Raw genomic sequence first — 23,537 nt, 5'->3', positions numbered from 1 at the left:
AATAAAAAATTATATGAGCACAAGTATCAATTTAAATCATGAGATTAAGTCCAGTGATACTTAGCTCATTTCAAGCATTCCCAACTCATGCCTTAAGGTAGAAAATCTCGTTTCGCATAAAGGCTTCGTGAGAATATCTGCAACTTGGTTCTCCGTAGGGATATACTCGATTTTTAGATCTTTCTTTTCAACATGATCCCTTATGAAATGATGTCGTATGTCGATATGTTTGGTTCTTGAGTGAAGCACCGGATTGTGGGTGATAGCGATTGCACTTGTATTGTCACAAAATATGCTAACATCGTCGCAATTCACTCCATAATCCTTCAATTGTTGCTTCATCCACAAAATTTGCGCACAACAACTTTCTGCAGCAATGTATTCGGCCTCGGCGGTACTAGTTGCGATGGAATTTTGCTTTTTGCTAAACCAAGAAACAAGCCTTCCTCCCAAGAATTGACACGTTCCGGAGGTGCTTTTTCTGTCTATTTTACAACCTGCAAAATCCGCATCTGAAAAACCAGTTAGCGTAAAATCTGTACCTTTAGGATACCACAATCCAACATTGATTGTGCCCTTCAAGTATCTTATGATTTTCTTTGTTGCGGTGAGGTGGCTTTCTTTTGGATTTGCTTGGAATCTTGCACACACTCCCACAGCATAAGAAATGTCCGGCCTGTTTGCAGTGAGGTATAGTAGTGAACCAATCATTCCTCTATACTTCGTTTGTTCGACATCTTTTCCATCTTCGTCTTTGTCTAGCCTTATTGATGTACTCATAGGAATTTTGATCGATGATTTTCCATCAAGGCCAAACTTCTTTATCAAGTCGCGGGTGTACTTTGCTTGATTGATGAATATTCCTTCCTTCAATTGTTTGACTTGTAAGCCCAAGAAATAATTCAATTCACCCATCATGCTCATTTCAAATTTATTCTGCATAAGCTTCGAAAATTTCTCACACAAAGAATTGTTAGTGCTTCCAAAAATAATATCATCAACATATATTTGCACTAATAAAATATGATCACCATCTTGAATTCTAAATAGAGTTTTGTCAACAAGGCCTTTGGTGAATCCACAGCTTATCAAGAACATTGACAAGGTATCATACCAAGCTCTAGGTGCTTGTTTCAACCCATACAATGCCTTTTTAAGTTTGTAGACTTTATCACCTTCGCCTTTTACCTCAAAACCTGGGGGTTGTTTGACATAAACTTCTTCTTCGAGTAGACCATTCAAGAATGCGCTTTTCACGTCCATTTGATAAACGGTGAAATCTTTGTGTGCGGCGTAGGCTAGAAAAATTCTGATTGCTTCAAGTCTGGCTACCGGTGCAAAGGTTTCATCAAAATCTATTCCTTCTTCTTGAGAGTATCCTTTTGCAACGAGCCTTGCTTTATTCCTAACAATCACGCCTTCTTCGTTTGCTTTGTTCCGGAAGACCCATTTAGTTCCTACAACATTGTGGTTCATTGGTCTTGGAACAAGTTCCCAAACATCATTTCTTTTGAATTGATCGAGTTTCTCTTGCATGGCGTCAATCCAACTTGGATCATTTAGAGCTTCGTCCACTTCTTTTGGTTCAATCTGAGATAGATAACATGTGAACAATGTTTCCATGGTAGATGATCTTGTTTTCACGCCATCTCGAACATTTTCGATCACTAAATCTGGTGGGTGATTTTTGAGCCATCTTAAGTCTGGTTCAAAAGGGTGCATGGTGCTGGGTGGATTTACTGGTTGAGAAGAGGTAGCACTGTTTCGAATTTCTGCTTCATTTTCTAGATTTCCAACTTCTCCAGTAATTGCATCCAAGGGCTGATTTGCAATTTCCACTTCAACTGCATCCCTGGGTTGATTTGCAATTTCAATACCAATTGCATCCCGCATTTCATTTCTTACTGGATGAGAGATGGGATTTTCTAGAAAATTAATTTCCAACTCATCCATTCCCTGCAAAATATTTTCTTCACACGTATCATCAGCATCACAAAAATCAATATGACACTTGTTACCATTTTGCTCAATATTTTCGCCTTTTTCGTCCAAAGCATCAATATTGACGTGTGATTTTTCATCAAATACCACGTGTATGGATTCTTCAACTACCATTGTTCTTTTTTTCAACACTCTGAATGCTTTGCTGGTAGTCGAATATCCTAGAAAAATTCCTTCATCTGCACGCTCATCAAAAGCTTTTAGATGCAATTTATCATTAATATGAATAAAGCACTTGCATCCAAAAATATGAAAATAACCAATATTTGGTTTTCTCCCTTTATATAGCTCATATGGCGTCTTCTTGTACTGCTTATGGATCATGCTTCGATTTTGCGTATAGTAAGCAGTGTTGATAGCTTCCGCCCAATATCTTTTCGGGAGACCGGCTGCAGTAATCATCACTCGTGCGGCTTCTTTAAGCGTCCGGTTTCTTCTTTCGGCAACACCGTTTTGTTGTGGTGTTCTAGCGGCAGAGAAATTCCATGTGAATTGCAAAAAGCTTGTATAACTCCATTCACGAACTCGATTCCACGATCGGTTCGAATTTTTGATATTTGCAATTCTTTCTCATTTTGTAGTTGCTTCAACAGCTTCGGTAACACTTGTTCAACTTCATTTTTCTTCTTGAGAAACACGGTCCAAGTGTACCTGGAAAAATCATCAACAACAACAAGAGTATATTTCTTACCACTTACACTTATTGGATCAACCGGTCGAAATAAGTCCATGTGTAACAAGCTTAGCGGTCTTGATGTTGATTCGTGCGTGTTAGACTTGAATGATGATTTGATTTGCTTTCCGCGTTGGCATGCATCACACACTTGGTCCTTCTTGAAGATGATACTTGGTAATCCTTCAACTAGATTTTTCTTTGCAAGCTGATTGATGGTCTTGATGTTTAAATGGTTGAGCTTTTTGTGCCATTCCCAATTTGCTTCATTCGAATTTCTGGCCATTAAGCATACTGAATCTTTGCTTGTGCTCCAATCAACAACATACATATTCTTTCGCCTTTTTCCAGTGAGCACAACTTCATTTGAGAGCTCATTTTTGATTAGGCAATTATCTTTGGAAAATTCCACAAGATAGCCTTTATCACAAAATTGACTAGTGCTCAACAAATTGAATTTTAGGCCTTCAACAAATGAAACATCTTCGATCTTCAAACCATTTCTTTCAATTGTACCAACTCCTTTTGTAGTTCCATAATTTTGATTTCCTCCAAATATAACTTTTGGTCCATCGATTTTCTTGAAATTCACTAGACATGATTTATTTCTAGTCATGTGGCGTGAGTAACCACTGTCGATGTACCAAACATCCTACAAAAAAGATTAGTTGGCTTTAGGTACCCATACTTGCTTGGGTCCTTTGTTGTTAGCAATTTTTGGTAACCAAACCCACCTTGATCCTATTGAATTAAGATAAGGCGGTTTGTAACCATTTGAAATACGATAATCATAATTAACTTTTGAAAACATTTTTGGCGCCGGGTTTTGAAAAACATTTTTATATCTAGGCACCTGGGAAGAGGATTGTTGCTTTGGTCTATAAGAAGCATTAAAACAAGATTTACACAGCCAATCCTTTTGAGTGGAATAAAATCTTCCATCTCTATTTCTAGAAAAGCTTCCCTCTTTTCTAAAAATTCTTTTTGCACTTGACTCTTTGGCATATCTTTGCTTGAAGAATTTTTGTTGCTTTACCGTAGTATTGAACTGTTCGGCCTTTCAACATTCAACTTTGCTTTTGTTTGATAGCCAAGTCCTTGTCTCATTGTGTTATACTGACTTTTAACAAATTTTACTACTTGCACTTTATTGTTTAAAGGAGTAGTAAGATTAGTCAGTTTCGGAGGGGTTTGAGAACATGTGGAGTCATAACCGATTCCGGTTCTATCTCCTGATGGCTTTTGCATGTTTACCATTTTATCCATAATTTTGGACGAATTAGTAAACGTAGCAATGGTAGCCCGAAGGTTATGTTCTCTAACCTCTCTTGATTTACACTCTTCTTGAAGTTGAATATTTTCACTCTTCAAGTTACTCACTTCAAGTAAAGCATCTTGCAATTTTTTATTCATCTCTTCTTTTTCAAGAATTAGAATATTATTGCGCTCCTTGAGTTGAGGATGAGTGAGCATAATCTCTTGACAATCTCGCATTAGACTGCCAATAGATTCACGAGAAAAAGAGGAATTAACAGAATTGAAAGAATTAGATGTTACCTCTTCTTCCTCTGCTCCAAGAGCCATAAAGCACTCTTCACTTGAACTCAACTCAATTGATTTGCATATTAGAGCCGTGTCATCTTCCGAACTTGAGCTTTCATCACTTGATGACAATCCATTCGACTCATCATTTTCATTTGGTTCATTGCTAACGAGAGCTTTTCTTTTGTCGCGCTTGAACCTTCGATCTTTGCTTTCGGATTTATTCGGTGTAGATTCAACATTTATGCCTTGATACTTGCTAACGATCGGATACGGACAATTTATTTTGAAATGTCCGGGTTTGCGGCAATTGTAGCATAAATTGTTGTTTTCTTCGACTTTATCTTCTTGTGTCGTGCGAGAGACGAATTTTCCACGAGCAGAATTTTTGTTGTCTCCTCTTCGCATAAACCTTTTGAACTTTTTCACAAAAAGAGCAAATTGTTCGTCAGTTATAAAATCAATATTATCTACTGACCTGGAGGTTGACGGTTGTTCGGCCATTAGAGCTGGATTTCGAATTTCATGAACTTCATCATCTTTGGCCTTCATTTCGAACTCATATGCTTTAAGATCACTAAATAATTTGTCGGTTGACAATATTCTTAGATCTCGGTGATCTCGCATAGCCGTAACCTTCATATCCCAAGTAGATGGTAAGCCTCGTAGAACTTTGAGATTAATTTCCTTTTGGCTAATATTTTTGCCAATGTCATTAATTTCTCCAAGGATTTTGATCATTCGAGCTTCCATATCAACAATGGATTCGTTTGAGAGCATTTTGAAGTCCTCGAACTTCTTCATAGCAATAGTGAGCTTGTTATCTTTTTCTTGTTCATCTCCTTCTCCGATCTTGATGAGAGTATCCCAAATTTCTTTTGCACTTTTACATTTTCGAACCTTTGGGAATATTGTATCATCAATGGCTTTGAACAGAATATCTTTGGCAATGTTGTCAAGATTGTTCCTTTTTCTATCATCCGGTGTCCATTCCGGTTTTGGCTTTGGTACGAATTGTTGAGCATCCGGAGATAGAAGAAAAGCCGTATTTACTTTCAATATTTCGATCGGGCCAGTGGAAATAACTTCCCACATTTCATCGTGTAGAGCTGATAGATGAACCTGCATACGAACTTTCCAATCATCAAATTTATCAAGCGAGAATAATAGATTTTGAGCTAAATCTTTATTCATCTTCTCGGTGGATACGAGAGACAAATAATCCAATTTACACACACTGGGTAAGATGGATCTGCCTAGCAGTCAGAAACAAGGTTGACCCAATTAGGCAACCTGCTCTTGATACTAATTGTTGGTATCGATTAGAGACAAATTCTGACTCGGATAGGCACCAGCTCTGATACCAATTGTTGGTCCCAAAAAAGGTAAGGTGAAAGTCTAGAGGGGGGGGGGGGGGTGAATAGACTTTCAAACTTTTTCGCACAATATAACAAAAGGTAAGCCAGAGATAAACCAAGACTCTTAACTAGATTGTTAGAGTCAGGTGCACAGCGGAATTAAATAAACGATACGGTGTGTGTGTAGATCGTGTCAAGATTATTGACGTGAGAAGCAAGCAAGAGCAGTAAGTAAAGAAAGCAGTAAAGAACACAAGGCAATTTATAGTGGTTCGCGAGGTGATGTAATCCTCCTACTCCACTTGCTCTTTTCTCCAAGAGCTAATTCACTATATCCACCACTTCTTGGTTCCAAGATACAATGAATTCCGTGATCTAGTGCTTTGATCACCAAGCCCACACTAATCACGCCCAGTGCCTCCGACACTGCTGCTTCGGGTTTCACGTCGCCGCGTTACTTTCCCAGGATTTCACAACTCCGTGCTACTTTCCCCCCGTCTTCTACGATCCGGTAGAAACGTATCTTCCGTGATCTGGTGCTTTGATCACCAAGCCCACACCAATCACGCCCAATGTCTTCCCGACACTGCTGCTTCGGATCTCACAGCTCCGTGTGACAATCCAGGATTTCACAACTCCGTGTTACTTTCCTCCTTTCCCTTGTTTTGCTCCAAAACAAGTTTTGCCTTGCTTCCAACTTTGAGATTCTGTAGATGATCTTCGTTGATGCGCTTAATCTCTTGAAGTTGATGAAGATTTCAACACTCTTGGATATTTCTTTTCTAAGCTCTGTATCACTCTGAGTGTTTATCTCACAAAAGATATATCAATTTAAGCTCCTGAGATGGAAAGCTTTCTTTGAATTTTGTATGCTCTGTTTAGCTCTGTATTCTTGCTCTATTGCGTTCTTGCTTCTGCTTTCCAAAGCTTCAATCTTCATCCTTTTATAGCTGGTAATGAGAATCCGTCCGTTGGAAAGAAACGGTCTCATTTTCGAATTTTGCTTAGTTGTATAGTCTTTTGTCAGAAGATAAGATAACGTTGCAGATCTTGTCAGATATTTCAAATTGAGCTTGATGTTTCACACCTCTTGGGATTTTTATCTTCAAAATATATTCTCCAATATAATCCCTTACTAGTTAGACTAGTATTTTTGCTCCTGCAACTTCTTCTAATATCTTCCTCTGTTTTTCGTGTATCTGGGTCTGTATACTGCTTCCAGACTTCATCTCTTCAATTGACTTGGAAATCTCTTCCCTTGTGAAACTTCATCCCTTTCTATTTTGGGAAATGAAATCTCTATCCCTTGCTAGATTTGTCAATTGAATTCTCATCCCTTACTTGATTTGGAATTGCAATCTCATCCCTTGCAATCTATATCTCTAATTGAATTGAAATTGCAATCTCATCCCTTGCAATCTATATCTCTAATTGAATTGAAGCCTTGTAAATCTCATCCCTTCAAATTGATTTCCCTGTACCAATTTGAACTTCAATTCTTCTTATGAAATTGCATCCCTATTTCAATTTCGGGGTTCCAATTTCAATTTCGGGGTTCCAATTTGTCTGGGATACCAATTTGAGAAACTGCATCCCTTCACTTGTAAACTTCATCCCTTAGTCAATTTGGAAATCTCATTCCCTTTGATTTTGCAAATCTCATCCCATTGACCTTGAAATCTCATCCCATAGTCAAATTGGAAATCTCATCCCATTGACCTTGAAATCTCATCCCATAGTCAAATTGGAAATCTCATCCCATTGACTTGAAAATTGTATCCCTTCGGCCTCCCTTTGATTTTGCAAATCTCATCCCATAGTCAAATTGGAAATCTCATCCCATTGACCTTGAAATCTCATCCCATTGACTTGAAAATTGTATCCCTTCGGCCAAACCATCGCCTCTTACTTGATCAGATGGAATTTTAACTTGGCTTCTTCAAAATATGTGAGATGTGAGATTTGAACCTATGACCTTGCACATAATATTTCAAGCTTCTACCATCTCGTCCGTACAGCCTTTTAGTCGTCTTCTAGTTTCACTTAGTGTACTCCTTTCTTTCCATAGATGCTTGATCTTCAAGATAGCTTCATGCAAACTTCTAGTCACGTTCTTTCTTCTTCGGGATTTCTTGAGTGATTTTCTCAAATTTCATATGCATACATCTTCCTCTTCTGTTTGCCATTTTCTCTTGACAAATTCTTGATTTTTGGCTTGATATCTTCTTCATCCATTTCCTCAATTAATGAATTTATTTTTCCCTTTCTTGGTCTAAGACTCGACTTAGTCTAATAAAATAAAATTGGGGATCTACGAATTACAATATGGCTTATCAAAATCTATTACAATTTATTCCTAACATTGATGCATGATCTTATGATAATGCATGTTAAGAGCTTGTATTTAGGGTTCTTGAATTCCCTCCTTTGAGCTATTCTTGGGTTCAAGTCATATCTTTGTTGTATGTGAGGATTTGGGTGTTTTGGACTTGAACTTGACCTTGGAGATGAATTTTCCCGAAGGGAAAATGTGGTGTACAGGGTTGTACCCGCGGGCGGAACGGCGGGCAGTGGCCTACCCGCCGCCCCACCCGCGGGGAACGTGGCTTTGTGGGGCTGTACCCCGCGGGCAAGACCACGGGTGGTGGCCTACCCATGGCTCCACCTGCGGGGAATTGTTTTCCCCGTGGTTCTTTCCTTTTGGTATTTGATGTTTTGACCTCCCGTTGTTGGATTGTTGAGCTTTTGAGTGTCTTCTCGATGTTTCGTATGTCTAGAACGATGTTTTAGGAATCCATGTTAGGATTTGGTGTCTTGAATCGTGCTTAGGGTCGAACCTTGTGATTCGTTGGACTAATATGAGTCTTGAAGGTTCGTTGGAGCCATTTTGGTTTACCCATTTGATGTGCATGCTAGTTTTGATGTCGTTATGCTAGTATGTATGGTTTGTTCTTTTTTGTTGAGGATTGGCAACTTGGATTGCCAATCATGTTGGTATTGGATTGAAGTCCATTGTTGTTGTTGAGTATTCATTTCATGTCTTTCATTGAAACCTCTTGATTGAATCCCTTGAGTTGTGATCTTGGACAAATGTGGTACTTTATTGATCATTCCATGATTAAGCTATTGTTGAGATTATCCGTTGACGTTGTGGTACCCACCTTGTGTGGATTCTATGCTTTGTTGTATCTCTAGATTCCGTGTGTATTGACTCTTGTTAAGATGTTAGATTTGGATGTGATGAGATGATTGAATTGGTAAAGTGGACAATGTGGGGACTTATGTGTGAATTGATCTGGTAGTGGGTTTAAAGCTCCGGATTGCCATTTGGATACTTATGACTTGTGGGCAACTTGGAAAACTTATCCCCGTTTCCAGAAATAGTGACTAACCCGTTGAACTTGGAATCTCAATAGGGGGTGTATACACTTAAAGTTGCTAGATCTGTTTCCATTGGGCTGCGGTCCTAGTCATTGCGATGACTCTATGGTATGTGATCGAAGATTTGGAGTCCTCCACATTGGTCCACTATGATTCGGGTCGTTGAGATGACTCTTTGATGTATGCTTCGGTTTGGCTATGTCCTATGTGGACATGGAACATGTTGTGAGTATGAACCTCGCTTTATTGATTATGAGCATGTCTATGACACTAGTACAAAAAATATCAATAAAATCATATTATTGGAGTCCAAAAGTAGAACTTTGGACTCCTAAAGTGTAATGCGGTGGCATTTTTGTAATTAAAATGCCAATTTTTATTTTTATTATTATTATTTTTTAAAATTAAAATGAATAGGCGTCCAAAGTTGTACAATTTTGGACTCCTATTAGTAATCCGTCTAAAAGGTAAAATAATAGGCGTCCAAAATTGTAGAGCTTTGGACTCCTATTATTAAACCGCTCAAACAATAGGCGTCCAAACTGTGTAACTTTGGACTCCTATTATTAGGGTTTCTTCTTCAGATGCAGCAAAAATCGGACACAAACCCTCCACCACTCCAAACAAATCCCCACCACCACTCCAAACAACTCCTCCCACCACGTCGCCGGCGCCACTGGTCATCTCCGTAGCCACCATCGCAGTCCGTCGCCGCCGTCCGTCACAGCAGATCGAGCGCCGTCGTCCTCCACTCCTCCATCGCCGTCGTCTCCAGCCCAGCCGCCACCAACCCCGGTCGTCGTCGTCAGCCCAGCGTCTCCAGCCGCCACCAGCCCCGAACGGCGTCTCCAGCGCCTCCAGCCGCCACCAGCCCCGGACGGCGTCTCTAGCCCAGCGCCGCCGCCACCGGTCCGTCGCTGCTGCCCACGCAGGTTCGGTTTTTTTCTTTTTTTTTTTTAATGATTTTAATTTATTAATTTGTTATAAATATTATATGTTATTTTTTTGATAATTATTATTTGTTATTTGTTATTTAATTTATTAATTTGTTATAAATATTATTTGTTATTTGTTATAATTATTATTTGTTATTTGTTATTATAAATCAAAGTTATGATATTTGTTAGAAAATGTTTACTGTTAAGGAATTATAATATTTAATATATTTATAAATTTCCATGTATGTAGATGTATATTAGAAATTACAAAAAAAAATTAAAATTAAAATTAAGAACAAAAGAAGCATTTTTTAGAGAAAAAATACACGATTTGAAAAAAAATTTGTCCAAAACAGACAGCCGAGTCAAAAGTTATGCCTTCACGAACTTTTAACACTTTACGGAAGTAAAAAAGTTAAGTTATAATCTAATTAGTATGTTCTGCCCAAAAGAGTAAAAAGACAAATATGTTGTATATTTATAATTATACAAATTAATTTAGTAAGTAAACCTATTAATTATTAATATGTTTTAAATTTATTAATTTGTGTATTATGTATATAAATGCATACGAATTTGATTATGTTTATAACAAATATGTTTTTGTTATATGGATTTGTATATAAATATGTTTTTTAAGAAATATATGTATTCTTAGTTTAGTTTAGATTAATTATGGATTGTATTTTTATGAATTACAGGAGATATGGATCGGAGTTGGATGTATAAAAAAAACAATACACTTGAATATGTTCATGGGGTTCAAGAGTTTATAAAAATTGCCGAGGAATATGCAAGTCAAATTGGTGAAAATTATATAGTGTGTCCTTGTTATGATTGTAGAAATTTAAAAAAGTTTCGTAGTTCTGAACCAATTAAGAGTCATTTGATACGTCGGGGTTTTAAGCCAGGATATGACCGGTGGATATGGCATGGTGAAACTGTACCTACTAGTGAGGGTACAAATCAAAGAAACTGTAGAAAAAATGTAGAGAAAGATCAAAGTAATGAAGATAATGTTGGAAATGATGGAGACAATGACCGGCTAGATGAATTGATGTGTGATATGCAAGGGGATTTGAATGAAATGCCTCAAGAGTTTGAAAGTTTTTTTGAGAGTTCTGGAAAACCTTTGTTTTCTGGATGTAGTAAATTTACAAAGTTATCGGCAGTGCTTAAATTGTATACCGTAAAAGCAAAAAATAGGTGGAGTGATAAGAGTTTCACGGAGTTATTAGAGCTTTTAAAGGGCATGCTTCCTAATGAGAATGAACTTCATTGTTCAACTTATGAAGCAAAGAAAATGTTATGCCCGTTGAGTATGGAGATTGAAAGGATCCATGCATGTCCAAATGATTGTATTTTGTATTGGAATCAATATAAAGACATGCATGTTTGTCCGAAGTGTGGAGCATCACGTTATAAACGAAAAGGGCTTGATGATGCATGTGACCACCAGAAGAAAGGTTCTCCAGCGAAGTTGTTGTGGTATCTACCGGTGATTCCAAGATTCAAACGTTTGTTTGCAAATGCAAAGGATGCGAAGAATTTGCAATGGCATGCTAGTGGGAGAAAAGAAGATGGAAAGTTGAGACATCCTGCCGATTCTCCTCAGTGGAAGAACATTAATAAGAAGTTTCCTGATTTCGGTGCTGAAAATCAAAATCTTAGGCTTGGACTATGCACGGATGGAATGAATCCTCATGGTAACCTGAGCAGTCGCCATAGCACTTGGCCAGTTCTTTTAACAGTTTACAATCTTCCTCAGTGGCTGTGTATGAAGCGCAAGTACATCATGTTATCATTGTTAATATCTGGTCCTAAACAACCAGGAAACGACATAGATGTGTACTTGGCACCGCTTATTGAAGATTTAAAGATGTTGTGGAATGAAGGTGTGACAGTATTTGATGCTCATAGTCAAACCAACTTCACTTTACGAGCCATGCTATTCTGCACAATCAATGACTTCCCAGCATATGGTAACTTGTCAGGGTATACTACTAAAGGGGCTAAGGCATGCCCTGTTTATGAAGAAGAAACAGTTGATCTTTGGTTGAACAACAGTAGGAAGAATGTGTTCATGAGTCATCGAACCTTTCTACCTATTGACCATCCTTATCGAAAGAGGAAAAAAGCTTTCAATGGAAAATCTGAGACTGGAGTTGCTCGCTTACCATTATCAGGGGATGTTGTTTATGAAAGAGTCAAAAACATTGATAATGTGTGGGGGAAAACTTCAAAAACAAGTCAAAAGGGTATTTGGAAAAAGAAGTCTATATTATGGGATTTACCATATTGGGAGCATTTATCTGTTCGACATTGTCTTGATGTAATGCATGTGGAGAAAAATATTTGTGATAGCATTATCGGGACATTGTTGAATATTCAGGGTAAGACGAAAGATGGCATTAAAGCTAGAAAAGATATGGTAGAAATGGGGATAAGGACTCAATTAGCACCTCAAGAATCTGGAAAGATGGCATACTTACCTCCAGCTTGTTATACTCTATCTAAAAAGGAAAAAACAAGTTTTTGTAGTTGCCTAAATGGTGTCAAGGTTCCTTCTGGCTATTCATCTAACATTAAAAAGCTTGTTTCAATGAAGGACCTTAAATTAGTTGGTATGAAATCACATGATTGCCATGTGCTAATGCAACATATGTTACCTATTGCTATTAGAGGAATATTACCTAACCATGTTAGACAAGCTATTACAAAGCTTTGCTACTTTTTCAATGCCATTAGTAGTAAAGTTCTTGATCCTGAGGTGTTGGATTCTGTGCAAGCTGAGGTGGTAATAACTTTATGCAGTTTGAAATGTATTTCCCCCCATCATTTTTTGATGTTATGGTGCATTTAACAGTTCACTTGGTGTGGGAAATTAAAATGTGTGGTCCTGTATTCTTGAGGTATATGTATCCATTTGAGAGATACATGGGAATTTTGAAAGGATATGTCAGAAATCGATATCGGCCAGAAGGGAGTATAATTGAAGCTTATGGCGCTGAAGAAGTCATTGATTTCTGTACTGATTATTTGGCTAATGTTCAGTCCATTGGTGTTTCTAAATCACGTCATGAGGGAAGACTCACAGGAAAAGGTACCATTGGGTTCAAAACACATGTCCCAAGTCAAATAATCCGAAATCAAGCACATTATCTCGTACTGCAGCACCTTTCTGAGGTTCATCCATGTTTGGAACAACACTTGTCTATTATAAGGCAACAAAATCCTTCTAAGGGTGAAATGTGGGTGACAAAAGAACACAATTGTACATTTATCACATGGTTCAAAGATACAGTGATGCAAGAGTTATCTCAAGTGCCAAATAATATCACTGAAACCATTAGGTGGTTAGCGTATGGCCCTGGATTAGTTGTGAGCACTTATGAGGGATATGATATTAATGGGTATACGTTTTACACAAAACGTCAAGATCAAAAAAGTATAGTGCAAAATAGTGGAGTGACATTAGTAGCACAATCAAGAGAGTATTCTAGTGCTAAAGATACTAACCCGGTAGATGCTACTATGTCATACTATGGAGTCATTGATGAAATCTGGGAACTTGATTATAAGGTGTTTAGGATTCCTCTATTCCGATGTTCTTGGGTTGATAACAGGCAGGGTGTTCGTGTAGATGATTTGGGTTTTACCTTAGTTGATTTTGGTCGACTAGGATATCATGATGAACCTTTTATACTTGCATCTCAAGCTAAACAAGTCTTCTATATTTCTGATCCTATTGATAGTAAGTGGTCAATTTGAAAGAATTAATGGGCACATATACATTTATACAACATTGTATATGTGATAATAAGGACTAACCTCCAGCCATAGTTGTTTGCTTGTTTTGCCTTTGTGTTGTTGTATAATGTCTTAGTTGAATTTCTGCAGTGATTTGGGCAGAGTGACTCCCACTTGTCTCAAGTATAATAGGATGGTGTATATTTTGTCAGTATATTGACAGTACTTGAGTAGTGGGAGGACCTCACTTATATAGCCTATCTAACCATCAATATAGGCTTTGTAACAGTTGTAACGGTAACCGTTACAACTGTTACCATTAGCACTCTTTAATGGCTATTAAGGCCATAACCAATCTTGCACCAATCATGGTAAGATGTTACATTCTCCCACTTGGTGCAAGAACAAACTTAAAAGAAACAAAATACATGAACCATAGAGATATGTCCTCTTAATACGAGTAGTATCTACTATAATCACAATGTAACTTGTTCTCTAAGTACTTTATGTGCTTTAACCAAAACTTAAGTGATAAACCTTATGTTTATTCCAGGTCCATAAGATATATATTTTCTCAACAATATGTGCACAATATAATAATGAGAAAATATCTGAATGCTTTAAGAATTGCATAAAAATAACTGTATGTATACAAACTTTACAAAGTGGGCGCAAGTCCCATTTTCTCAACAAAATCCCTAAACTTGAATGGTGGCATGCCTTTAGTTAAGGGATCAGCAATCATCAACTCAGTGCTTATATGCTCAATGACCACTTTCTTATCTTTAACATGCTCCCTGATAGCTAAGTACTTGGTGTCGATATGCTTACTTCGACTCCCACATTTATTGTTCTTAGCCAGGAAGACTGCAGCTGAGTTGTCACAATAAACCTTTAATGGCTTAGAAATAGAGTCCATAACTCTAAGCCCCGAAATGAAATTCTTAAGCCATACACCTTGAGATGTAGCCTCAAAACATGAAACGAACTCGGCTTCCATGGTTGAAGTGGTGACAAGAGTTTGTTTAACACTTCTCCATGAAACAGCTCCACCGGCCATGATAAAAATGTTCCCCGAAGTTGATTTCCGAGAATCAACACAACCGGCAAAGTCCGAGTCAGAATATCCAACAATGTCCAAAACATCCATCTGTTTGAACACAAGCTTGTAATCCTTGGTACCCTTGAGATACCTTAAAACCTTCTTTGCAGCTCTCCAGTGGTCTAAACCCGGATCACTTTGATATCGTCCCAGCATTCCAACAGCAAAGGCGATGTCCGGCCTAGTACAGACTTGAACATACCCGAGACATCCGACAACTGAAGCATAAGGAATATTATTCATGGATTCTCTTTCAAAATCATTCTTTGGACATTGGTCCAAACTGAATTTATCTCCTCTCACTATAGGAGTTGGACTTGGTGAACAATCCTTCATCCGAAATCTTTCTAAGACTTTGTTGATATAGGTTTCCTGCGATAGTCCGAGAGTACCCCGGGATCTATCCCTATGGATCTTTATGCCAATGACATAAGATGCTTCGCCCATATCTTTCATATCAAAGTTCTTAGAAAGGAATTGCTTAACCTCGTGCAGCATTCCCTTATCATTAGTTGCAAGTAGAATATCATCCACATATAAAACAAGAAAGCAAATTTTACTCCCACTTGTCTTTTGGTATATGCAATGATCTAAGGGACTTTCAATAAATCCATATGAAGAAATGACCCCATTAAACTTTATATACCATTGGCGGGAAGCTTGTTTTAAACCATAGATGGACTTTTTTAACTTGCAAACTAAATGTTCACCTTCACTAGAAGAGAATCCTTCAGGTTGTTTCATATAAACCTCTTCTTCTAGATCACCATTAAGGAACGCCGTTTTCACATCCATTTGTTGCAGTTCAAGATTGAAATGTGCAACTAAAGCCAGAATTATACGAAGTGAATCTTTCTTTGACACAGGAGAAAATGTCTCCGTGTAGTCGATTCCTTCCTTTTGAGTAAATCCTTTAGCAACGAGCCTAGCCTTGTATCGCTCGATGTTGCCTAATGAGTCCTTTTTAGTCTTATAGACCCATTTACAGCCAATGGCCTTGGCCCCATTAGGCAACTCAACAAGGTCCCAAACCCTATTGCTTCGCATGGAACTCATTTCTTCCTTCATGGCTTCATACCATAAATCTGATTCTTTACAGTTTATGGCTTGTGAAAACGTTTCAGGATCATTTTCGGCTCCAACATCAGACTCTTGCAGATACACTATATAATCACTAGGAATTGCTGGTCTTTTCCCACGAGTAGATCGCCTTAAAGTTGAACTACCGTCTTCTTGAGAAGTTAGCGGTTCAATTACCACTTCAGGAATTTCCTGAATTGGTTGATCAATTGGAATAATATTAGCATTTTGTGGAACTTCTTCAATAGGTCGTTCAATACCCGTTTCAACTTGAGGGGTGTTTGAAATTATTATCAACCTATATGATAACGTAGAAGGACATGATTCAATATGATCATGATTAGAAATCAAATCATTGAACCGATCCCTCCCACTAATCATGTCATCTTCAAGAAACTTAGCATTTCTTGATTCCACAATCCTAGTTGAATTAGATGGACAATAAAATCTGTATCCCTTGGAGGACTGTGCGTATCCAATAAAGAAACCACTAATAGTCCTCGGGTCCAACTTCTTTTCTTGTGGGTTATATATCCGCACCTCAGACGGGCATCCCCAAACACGCATATGTTGCAAACTCGGTTTCCAACCTTTAAATAACTCAAATGGCGTCTTTGGGACAGCCTTGGTTGGAACACGGTTTAATATATACGTAGCCGTCTTAAGTGCTTCGGCCCACAAAAACTTAGGAAGTTTTGAGTTGCTAAGCATACTCCGCACCATATCAATAAGCGTGCAGTTTCTTCTTTCAGCAACACCATTTTGGTCCGGAGAACCAGGCATGGTGTATTGGGCAACAATCCCATATTCTTGAAGAAACTTAGCAAACGGACCAGGTGTTTGTCCACTTTCAGTGTACCTACCATAGTATTCACCACCTCTGTCGGATCTTACTATCTGTATTCGTTTCCCACATTGGTTCTCAACTTCAGCCTTAAAAGACTTGAAGGCATCCAACGCTTCATTCTTATTATGAATCAAATACACATAGGTAAATCGCGAGTAATCATCAATGAAGGTGATGAAATACTTTTGACCTGGCATATCCATATCTGGACAGCAAATGTCAGTATGTATGATTTCCAATATGCTTGAACTCCTTTTGGCACCTTTCTTAGACTTGTTCGTCTGCTTTCCCTTAATGCAGTCTATACAAGTCTCGAAATCAGTATAATCAAGAGTACTAAGTACTCCATCATTTACTAATCTCTTTATACGTTCAAGGGAGATATGACCTAATCTCCGATGCCATAACATAGAAGAGTTCTCACTAACACTCGATCTTTTGGAACCGGAGTGAACATGCAATGAGCTATAATTGGTATTGTTTTGTAAATTTAAACGATAAAGACCATCAGACAATGTACCGTATCCAACACATGTTGATTTATTGAAAATATCAAAACGCTTGTCTTGGAAATTAAAGGAGAAACCCAACGGCACAAGTCTAGAAACAGATATCAAGTTTCGGGAGAAACTTGGTACATAAAATGTCTTATTCAAAATCAAAACAAAGCCACTACTTAAAATAAGCTTGCATGTTCCAATGGCTTCCACTTGTGACCCCATCTTGTTTCCTGATAAGATGGTTCGTTCACTTCCCACCGGCTTCCTTAGATCCTGCATTCCCTGTAAAGAGTTTGCAATGTGGATTGTTGAACCAGAATCAATCCACCAAGTATTAGTGTTAACTTCAGACATATTAGATTCATAACAAACGAATGAGGATAGAATACCTTTCTTCTCGATCCACTTTTTGTACTTGATGCAATCTTTCTTCATGTGCCCCTTCTTTTTACAGAAGAAACACTTATGCACCTTCTTTATGTCTGCTTGAGGTGAAAGTTTTCCTTTCCCCTTAGCCTTAGAAGTGGAACCTCGAGATTTGCCAGACTTAGACTTCTCGTGTGCCGTAGCCAGCATGGCACTTTCTCCCATTTCCATCACCAATCTTCCTTCTTCTTGAACACACATGGTCATTAAATCATTTATGGACCATTTTTCCTTATGTGTGTTATAAGAAATTTTAAAAGGTCCATACGGTGATGGTAGGGTGTACAAAGCATAGTACACAATGAAGTCGTCCGACATATCTACCCCAAGAGTCTTAAGTTGAGCCACAATGTCCCGCAATTCCATGATGTGCGCACGCACACCTTTGACGGAAGTGAGACGGAGAGAGGAGAATCTCATGATGAGGGTGCTTGCTAAAGCCTTTTCTGAGGTGACGAACTGGTCGTCAATAGACTTGAGCAATGCTTGGACATCGTCATGCTCCTCACTAACGGAGCCCCGAATCCCATCAGATATTTTCGCCTTGATGTACATTGTAATGAGCCGATTGGACTTATTCCATCGCTCATATAGTGCAATTTCATCTTGGGTACTCTTTTCAGTGGGGACCGGTGGTTGCACGTTATGGATAGCAAAGTCCAAGTCTCTCCACCCTAAACTTAGAAGAATCCTTTCTTTCCAAATTTTGTAGTTGTCGCCCCTAAGTTCGGGAACTTCGATGTTCAAATCAGTATGAGTAACGGATTGAGATGCTGTAAAGGTAAATGTTTGGATTAGAATTTTGAGGCATAAAAATTAACTGAATCGCATACATTACCAATGTAAATGATGCATGTCAAAGATCCAAATGCCATAAAAATTGCCTGTGGGCTAAATTTTTACGCAAAAGGGACCTTAGAAAATTTTAGAATAGAAATGGGATGGGAACAAGGTTGAATTTCTATTCTCAACGATAAAACTACCAAAGACTATATGCCGATGCATAATTGCCTGTGGGCTAAATTATGATCATAGTTTGATATTTTTATCCTGATTAACCATACAAATATAACAAAATTGCCTGTGGGCTAAATTTCGTCATATTACATACAATTAATCACAATTTATGCCTAAACTTTATGTGATTTGGAAAAACTTGATATACAATTTTAATTAAATTAATGATGCTGTGGCTACTCCTTAACTAATTAAATTTGTATTATCACATCGGCATAGATTTAACAAAACCAAGTATGCACTTAACATGATAAGCAATTACCGAGTATACTCCCAGGAAAGTTGGTCGAGATGAACTCGGTTAAATACCAACTCCTTAGACAGAGTAGGATTCCAAGGGAACTAGTAGCATATTGGCTATTCTAGTTTTCTTCCCAAGAAATTTTCCCCGGTTCATGCATTCTCATATTATAGCATAACGTTTTGAAGGGTTGATTCAAAAATTTGATGTTCACAGTTTGGAAAAAGACTTTAAGAATAGGTGAACTTTTGATCTTAATGTGCTAACCTTCAGGCACTATCATAGTCGTACTAAACCTTATGTACTTTTATAACCGCAATATGCTAAAGTCCAACTTCTAAGGAATTCAACAAACTCCTAAAAGGCACTACCAAAGTCCAAGTACTAAGGAGTTTAAGAAATTCCTAAAATATGCATTTCTAAGGCATAAAATAAATCGCATAATTGAAATAAATTAGAATTATGCTAATTGGACATAATATGCATATTACAAAAGACAAACTCATATTAAACAAATAAATTGCACAAACATTATAGCAATTTAACACATGAGTTTACAAAATAATAGAATTTAAATTCAATCTCAATTTACAATTTGAATGAAAACTATATTAAAACAATATCTTTTACAATACTTTAAAACCAAATTGTAGGCCCATAACAAATTAAAATTATGTATTAAAACAATTAAAGATTGATGAACAATTTGAAAAATTATATTAATGCAAACTTTATGATTGCTGATTTATATAAGCAGGCCCAAACCACCTAAACAAATTTAAACAAAGGCCCAAACCACCTAAACTAATTTAAACAATTAAATAGATACCCATCAGCCCAAACAAAAATACCTATATTCCCTTTCAGTTAACAAAGGAACCTGGCAGCGCAGATTGAAGCGGAAGAAACGACGACATCCTTAGCCGACGGAGAGAGGGAGAGAGATCGCCGGAAGAGAGGCCGGTCGAAGCCAACGGCAGAAAGCAACTTCGCTCGCCACCATCGCCCGAGCCTCAGCACCGCCACCCCTCCATCTTCGTTCCTCAGCCGCAAAGCTGCCGACACCGTCGCCATCCACTCCGAGATCCCAAGACACGGTTTTAATCACCGTTCCAAAAGCGATCAAAGTCGCCGGAAAGGGACCGTCCGAAATCATCACAGGATCAACGGTGAAGGGCCAAAAGGGAGACCAAAATCGGAGAAAAATTTCTCCGTAACTATAGGTTGGATTTCCCTTTTTTTTTTTTTTTTTACATATATATACATATACACAACTTAGGAAGCAATACGTATACAGATTGCATATACATATACACACTGTAAAACTTAGGAAGCAATACGTATACAGATTGCATACTATACGAAGCAATACGCATACAAATCCAGCCACATATGAATCCAATATTCAAATTGCATATAAAGTTTTCAGAATATACTTTTACAAAATAATAGCAATTTGAACAACTAAGCAGAGATAAACCTGCTCTGATACCAAATGAAAGAATTAATGGGCACATATACATTTATACAACATTGTATATGTGATAATAAGGACTAACCTCCAGCCATAGTTGTTTGCTTGTTTTGCCTTTGTGTTGTTGTATAATGTCTTAGTTGAATTTCTGCAGTGATTTGGGCAGAGTGACTCCCACTTGTCTCAAGTATAATAGGATGGTGTATATTTTGTCAGTATATTGACAGTACTTGAGTAGTGGGAGGACCTCACTTATATAGCCTATCTAACCATCAATATAGGCTTTGTAACAGTTGTAACGGTAACCGTTACAACTGTTACCATTAGCACTCTTTAATGGCTATTAAGGCCATAACCAATCTTGCACCAATCATGGTAAGATGTTACACAATTGTCTTACAAGGCAAAAGAAGTATTGTTGGTGTTGGTGATGTTGTGGATGAAGAGGAATATGACCAATTTGATGAAACCCCACCATTTTTTATTGGTATTCAACCTATGGCTTTAGGTGAAGATAACATTGATACTAATTACATGCGTACTGATCATGAAGAAGGATTGTGGATTGACCATCCGACAGTATAATTTCTAAAATGTAATCTTATTATTTTTTTTTATAACATGTTTATATTTTATAAGATGTTCTTTTTAACATAGTTATCTTATGCATGTGCAGGTATACAAATTCATGGCCGGGGCCGGCGATCACACAGATCCAATGGTAGAGGAGCCTTCAAGGAAAACAGAGTCTAACAAAGTGCGTAAAGTAAGAGGAGCTACAACTTGCAATAAAATGAAAAAGAAGAAGCCAGATGATGAGACTATGTTAATTGAGTTCAATAACCTGAATAGGCCTATTGGCCCAAATGCAAGGAAGTACTCAAATTACCTTGGCATTTTGGTTCGTACTCACATAGACATTAACATTGATAAATGGTCTCAAGTCTCAAGCGGGGTTAAAGAAACGGTTTGGTTGAGAATTATTATCCATTATAGCTTATAAATTCTTTATGAATGTATATTATAGGGAATTTCGATCGGTTGTAAATTTAGGAGGGAGAAGACCTAAAAACAACGTTGCTTGGGATGAAATTGAGGTATATATCAAAAAAAAAATATTAATATTTTTTACAATTTTATTAGTAATGTTTTTATTGTTTAACTTAATAATATATATACATAAAAACTCATATTTTTTAGTCTCCTCAACAACCGGGTGGTGTGGAGTGCGGATATTATGTGATGAGATACATGTATGAAATATGCACTCTATATTCTGATTTTGAACATTTAGACACGGTATGTAAAATTTATTAAAATTAAATAGTTTTAAATTATACTTTATTAATGTGAAACTAATTAATTTATTATTTTAAATTTTTGTAGGCATTTGATGCAAAGCCTTACTCACAAGAGCAAATTGATGAGATTTGTGAGGTTTGGTCTAAATATTTTATTGAAGAATGCATATAACTTTGAAATGTTGAGAACTTTCATTTGAATTGTTGAGAACTTAGAAGTGTTGTGAATTTATGCATTGAAGTGTTGGTAATGAAGTTTAGTTTACTTTTTGTTGAGAACTTTGAAGTGTTGTGAATTTTGGCATTAAAGTGTTAAAGTGTTAGTAATGAAGTTTAGTTTACTTTGTGTTTAAACCTTTGAAGTGTTGATGTATGTTGTGAATTGAATATATTGAAGTTTAGTTTACATATATATATGTTGTGAATGTATTTAGTTTGCTTAGTGCTAAAGTGTTGGTAATAGTATATGTGTATTGAAGTTTAATTTAGTTTACATATATATATGTTGTGAATGTATTGAACTCACAGTATAGTGATTGTGGCTGCATGTACAGGTTGTGAATGATAGTTTTGTACAGGAAAAAACTGAAAATTTTATCAAATAAATATAAAATAAAAAATATATATATATAATAGGAGTCCAAAGTTCGTTGACTTTGGACACCTATTATATTTTAAAAAAAATTAAAAAAAAATACTTTAGGCGTCCAAAGTTTCGTAAATTTTGGACGCCTAAAGGTAATTTTTTTTTAAATAAATACAATAGGCGTCCAAAGTCAACGAACTTTGGACTCCTATTGTAGTTTTAGGCGTCCAAGTAACTTTGGACGCTGACTCTCTATGACAATCAGCGTCCTCTGCATAGGCGTCCAAGCAACTTTGGACTCTTATTGTCCATTTGCTTAGACGCCTATGACCTGTTCTGTAGTAGTGTGATGAACTTTACCTTGTGAATGGTAGGTTGCATCTAGAGTTGTGGTTGTCACTTGTTGATTGTGGTCTCTATTGCTTTGTTGAAGTTGTTAGTCTTGATCTTTATTGAGAGTGTGATATGTTTATTGTTGTCTCATCTCCAGGTTTTCAAATGATATATACTGTATTCCACTGTCTCAAATGCTTTTCCCTATATCTATATATTACGATACTTAACGCGTATTGGTGTGTTACCAGCATCTTTCGCTGACAGGGTGTTATCTCTATCTCTTTACAGGTGTGAACCGTAGTTAGTGTAGCTCTCGTTTTGTTCTAGTTTTCTGTTTGGCCTGTGAGTCGTAGACTTTTGACAATGGTTTTAGTTGTAGCCTGTGCACCTATCTTTTAGTATAGGTGTGGCATAGCACTACCCGGATTATGTTAGCTTCCAGTTTGTTTTATGCTTAATGTTAGACTGTTTTCCTTTAATTAAGCTTTTAAAATGTTGGTAAATTCGGGGGTGTTACAATTATGCCTTGATTATTATTGTTGATTGAGTCTTGAATGATTGAATGATGATGAGTGTTGTGATCATTGCGCAATGATTGATGTGACTGATGAGAATGAGATTGTGATTGGTGGAAATGAATTGTTGGCGGAAAGCACAACGAGTGCTCGGTTATCATGCTAAAGGCACGAACCACCCTTAGACTTGCTGGCTAAAGGCTTGGGTCAGGGTATAAGCACCGCGTTGTAATGTCAGAGCTATATGCGCTGGCCCCTTGGTAGTGGTGCTAGAGGCACGGATCATGCGAATGACACTTCGGTGCTACCATGCTGGTGGACTTGTTGGTGGTTAAGGAGTGGGGCATGTAGTTGCTCCGGAGGGATAAGGGAGGCAATATAAGGGTGGCCTGGAGGTACAGGTTGGAACTGATATAAGGATGGAGAGGAGTAAAGGTCGGAACTTGGTATAAGGTTGAAAGATGAATTG

The 23,537-nt window shown here is 37.4% G+C and overlaps 1 protein-coding gene and 1 long non-coding RNA gene across 2 annotated transcripts; both read left to right on the top strand.

Moving 5' to 3' along the window:
* The first annotated feature begins 10,950 nt into the window (after positions 1-10,950).
* LOC109159786 lies at positions 10,951-13,664 on the top strand. The gene is made up of 2 exons (XM_019307898.1): positions 10,951-12,715; positions 12,760-13,664. The coding sequence occupies exons 1-2, from the start codon at positions 10,951-10,953 to the stop codon at positions 13,662-13,664; spliced, it is 2,670 nt and encodes an 889-aa protein (XP_019163443.1).
* A 7,696-nt stretch (positions 13,665-21,360) lies between these two features.
* On the top strand, positions 21,361-21,910 carry LOC109159711. Its single transcript, XR_002050637.1, has 3 exons — positions 21,361-21,427; positions 21,531-21,629; positions 21,717-21,910. It is a non-coding gene; the product is annotated as an uncharacterized LOC109159711 (long non-coding RNA).
* The last annotated feature ends 1,627 nt before the right edge of the window (positions 21,911-23,537 follow it).

The sequence above is a fragment of the Ipomoea nil genome, unplaced genomic scaffold (genome assembly GCF_001879475.1).
Source record: "Ipomoea nil cultivar Tokyo-kokei standard unplaced genomic scaffold, Asagao_1.1 scaffold2845, whole genome shotgun sequence".
In the NCBI taxonomy this organism is placed as follows: Eukaryota; Viridiplantae; Streptophyta; class Magnoliopsida; order Solanales; family Convolvulaceae; genus Ipomoea; species Ipomoea nil.
The sequence above is the reverse complement of the archived record's forward strand: the minus strand, read 5'-3'. Positions and strand labels throughout refer to the sequence as shown.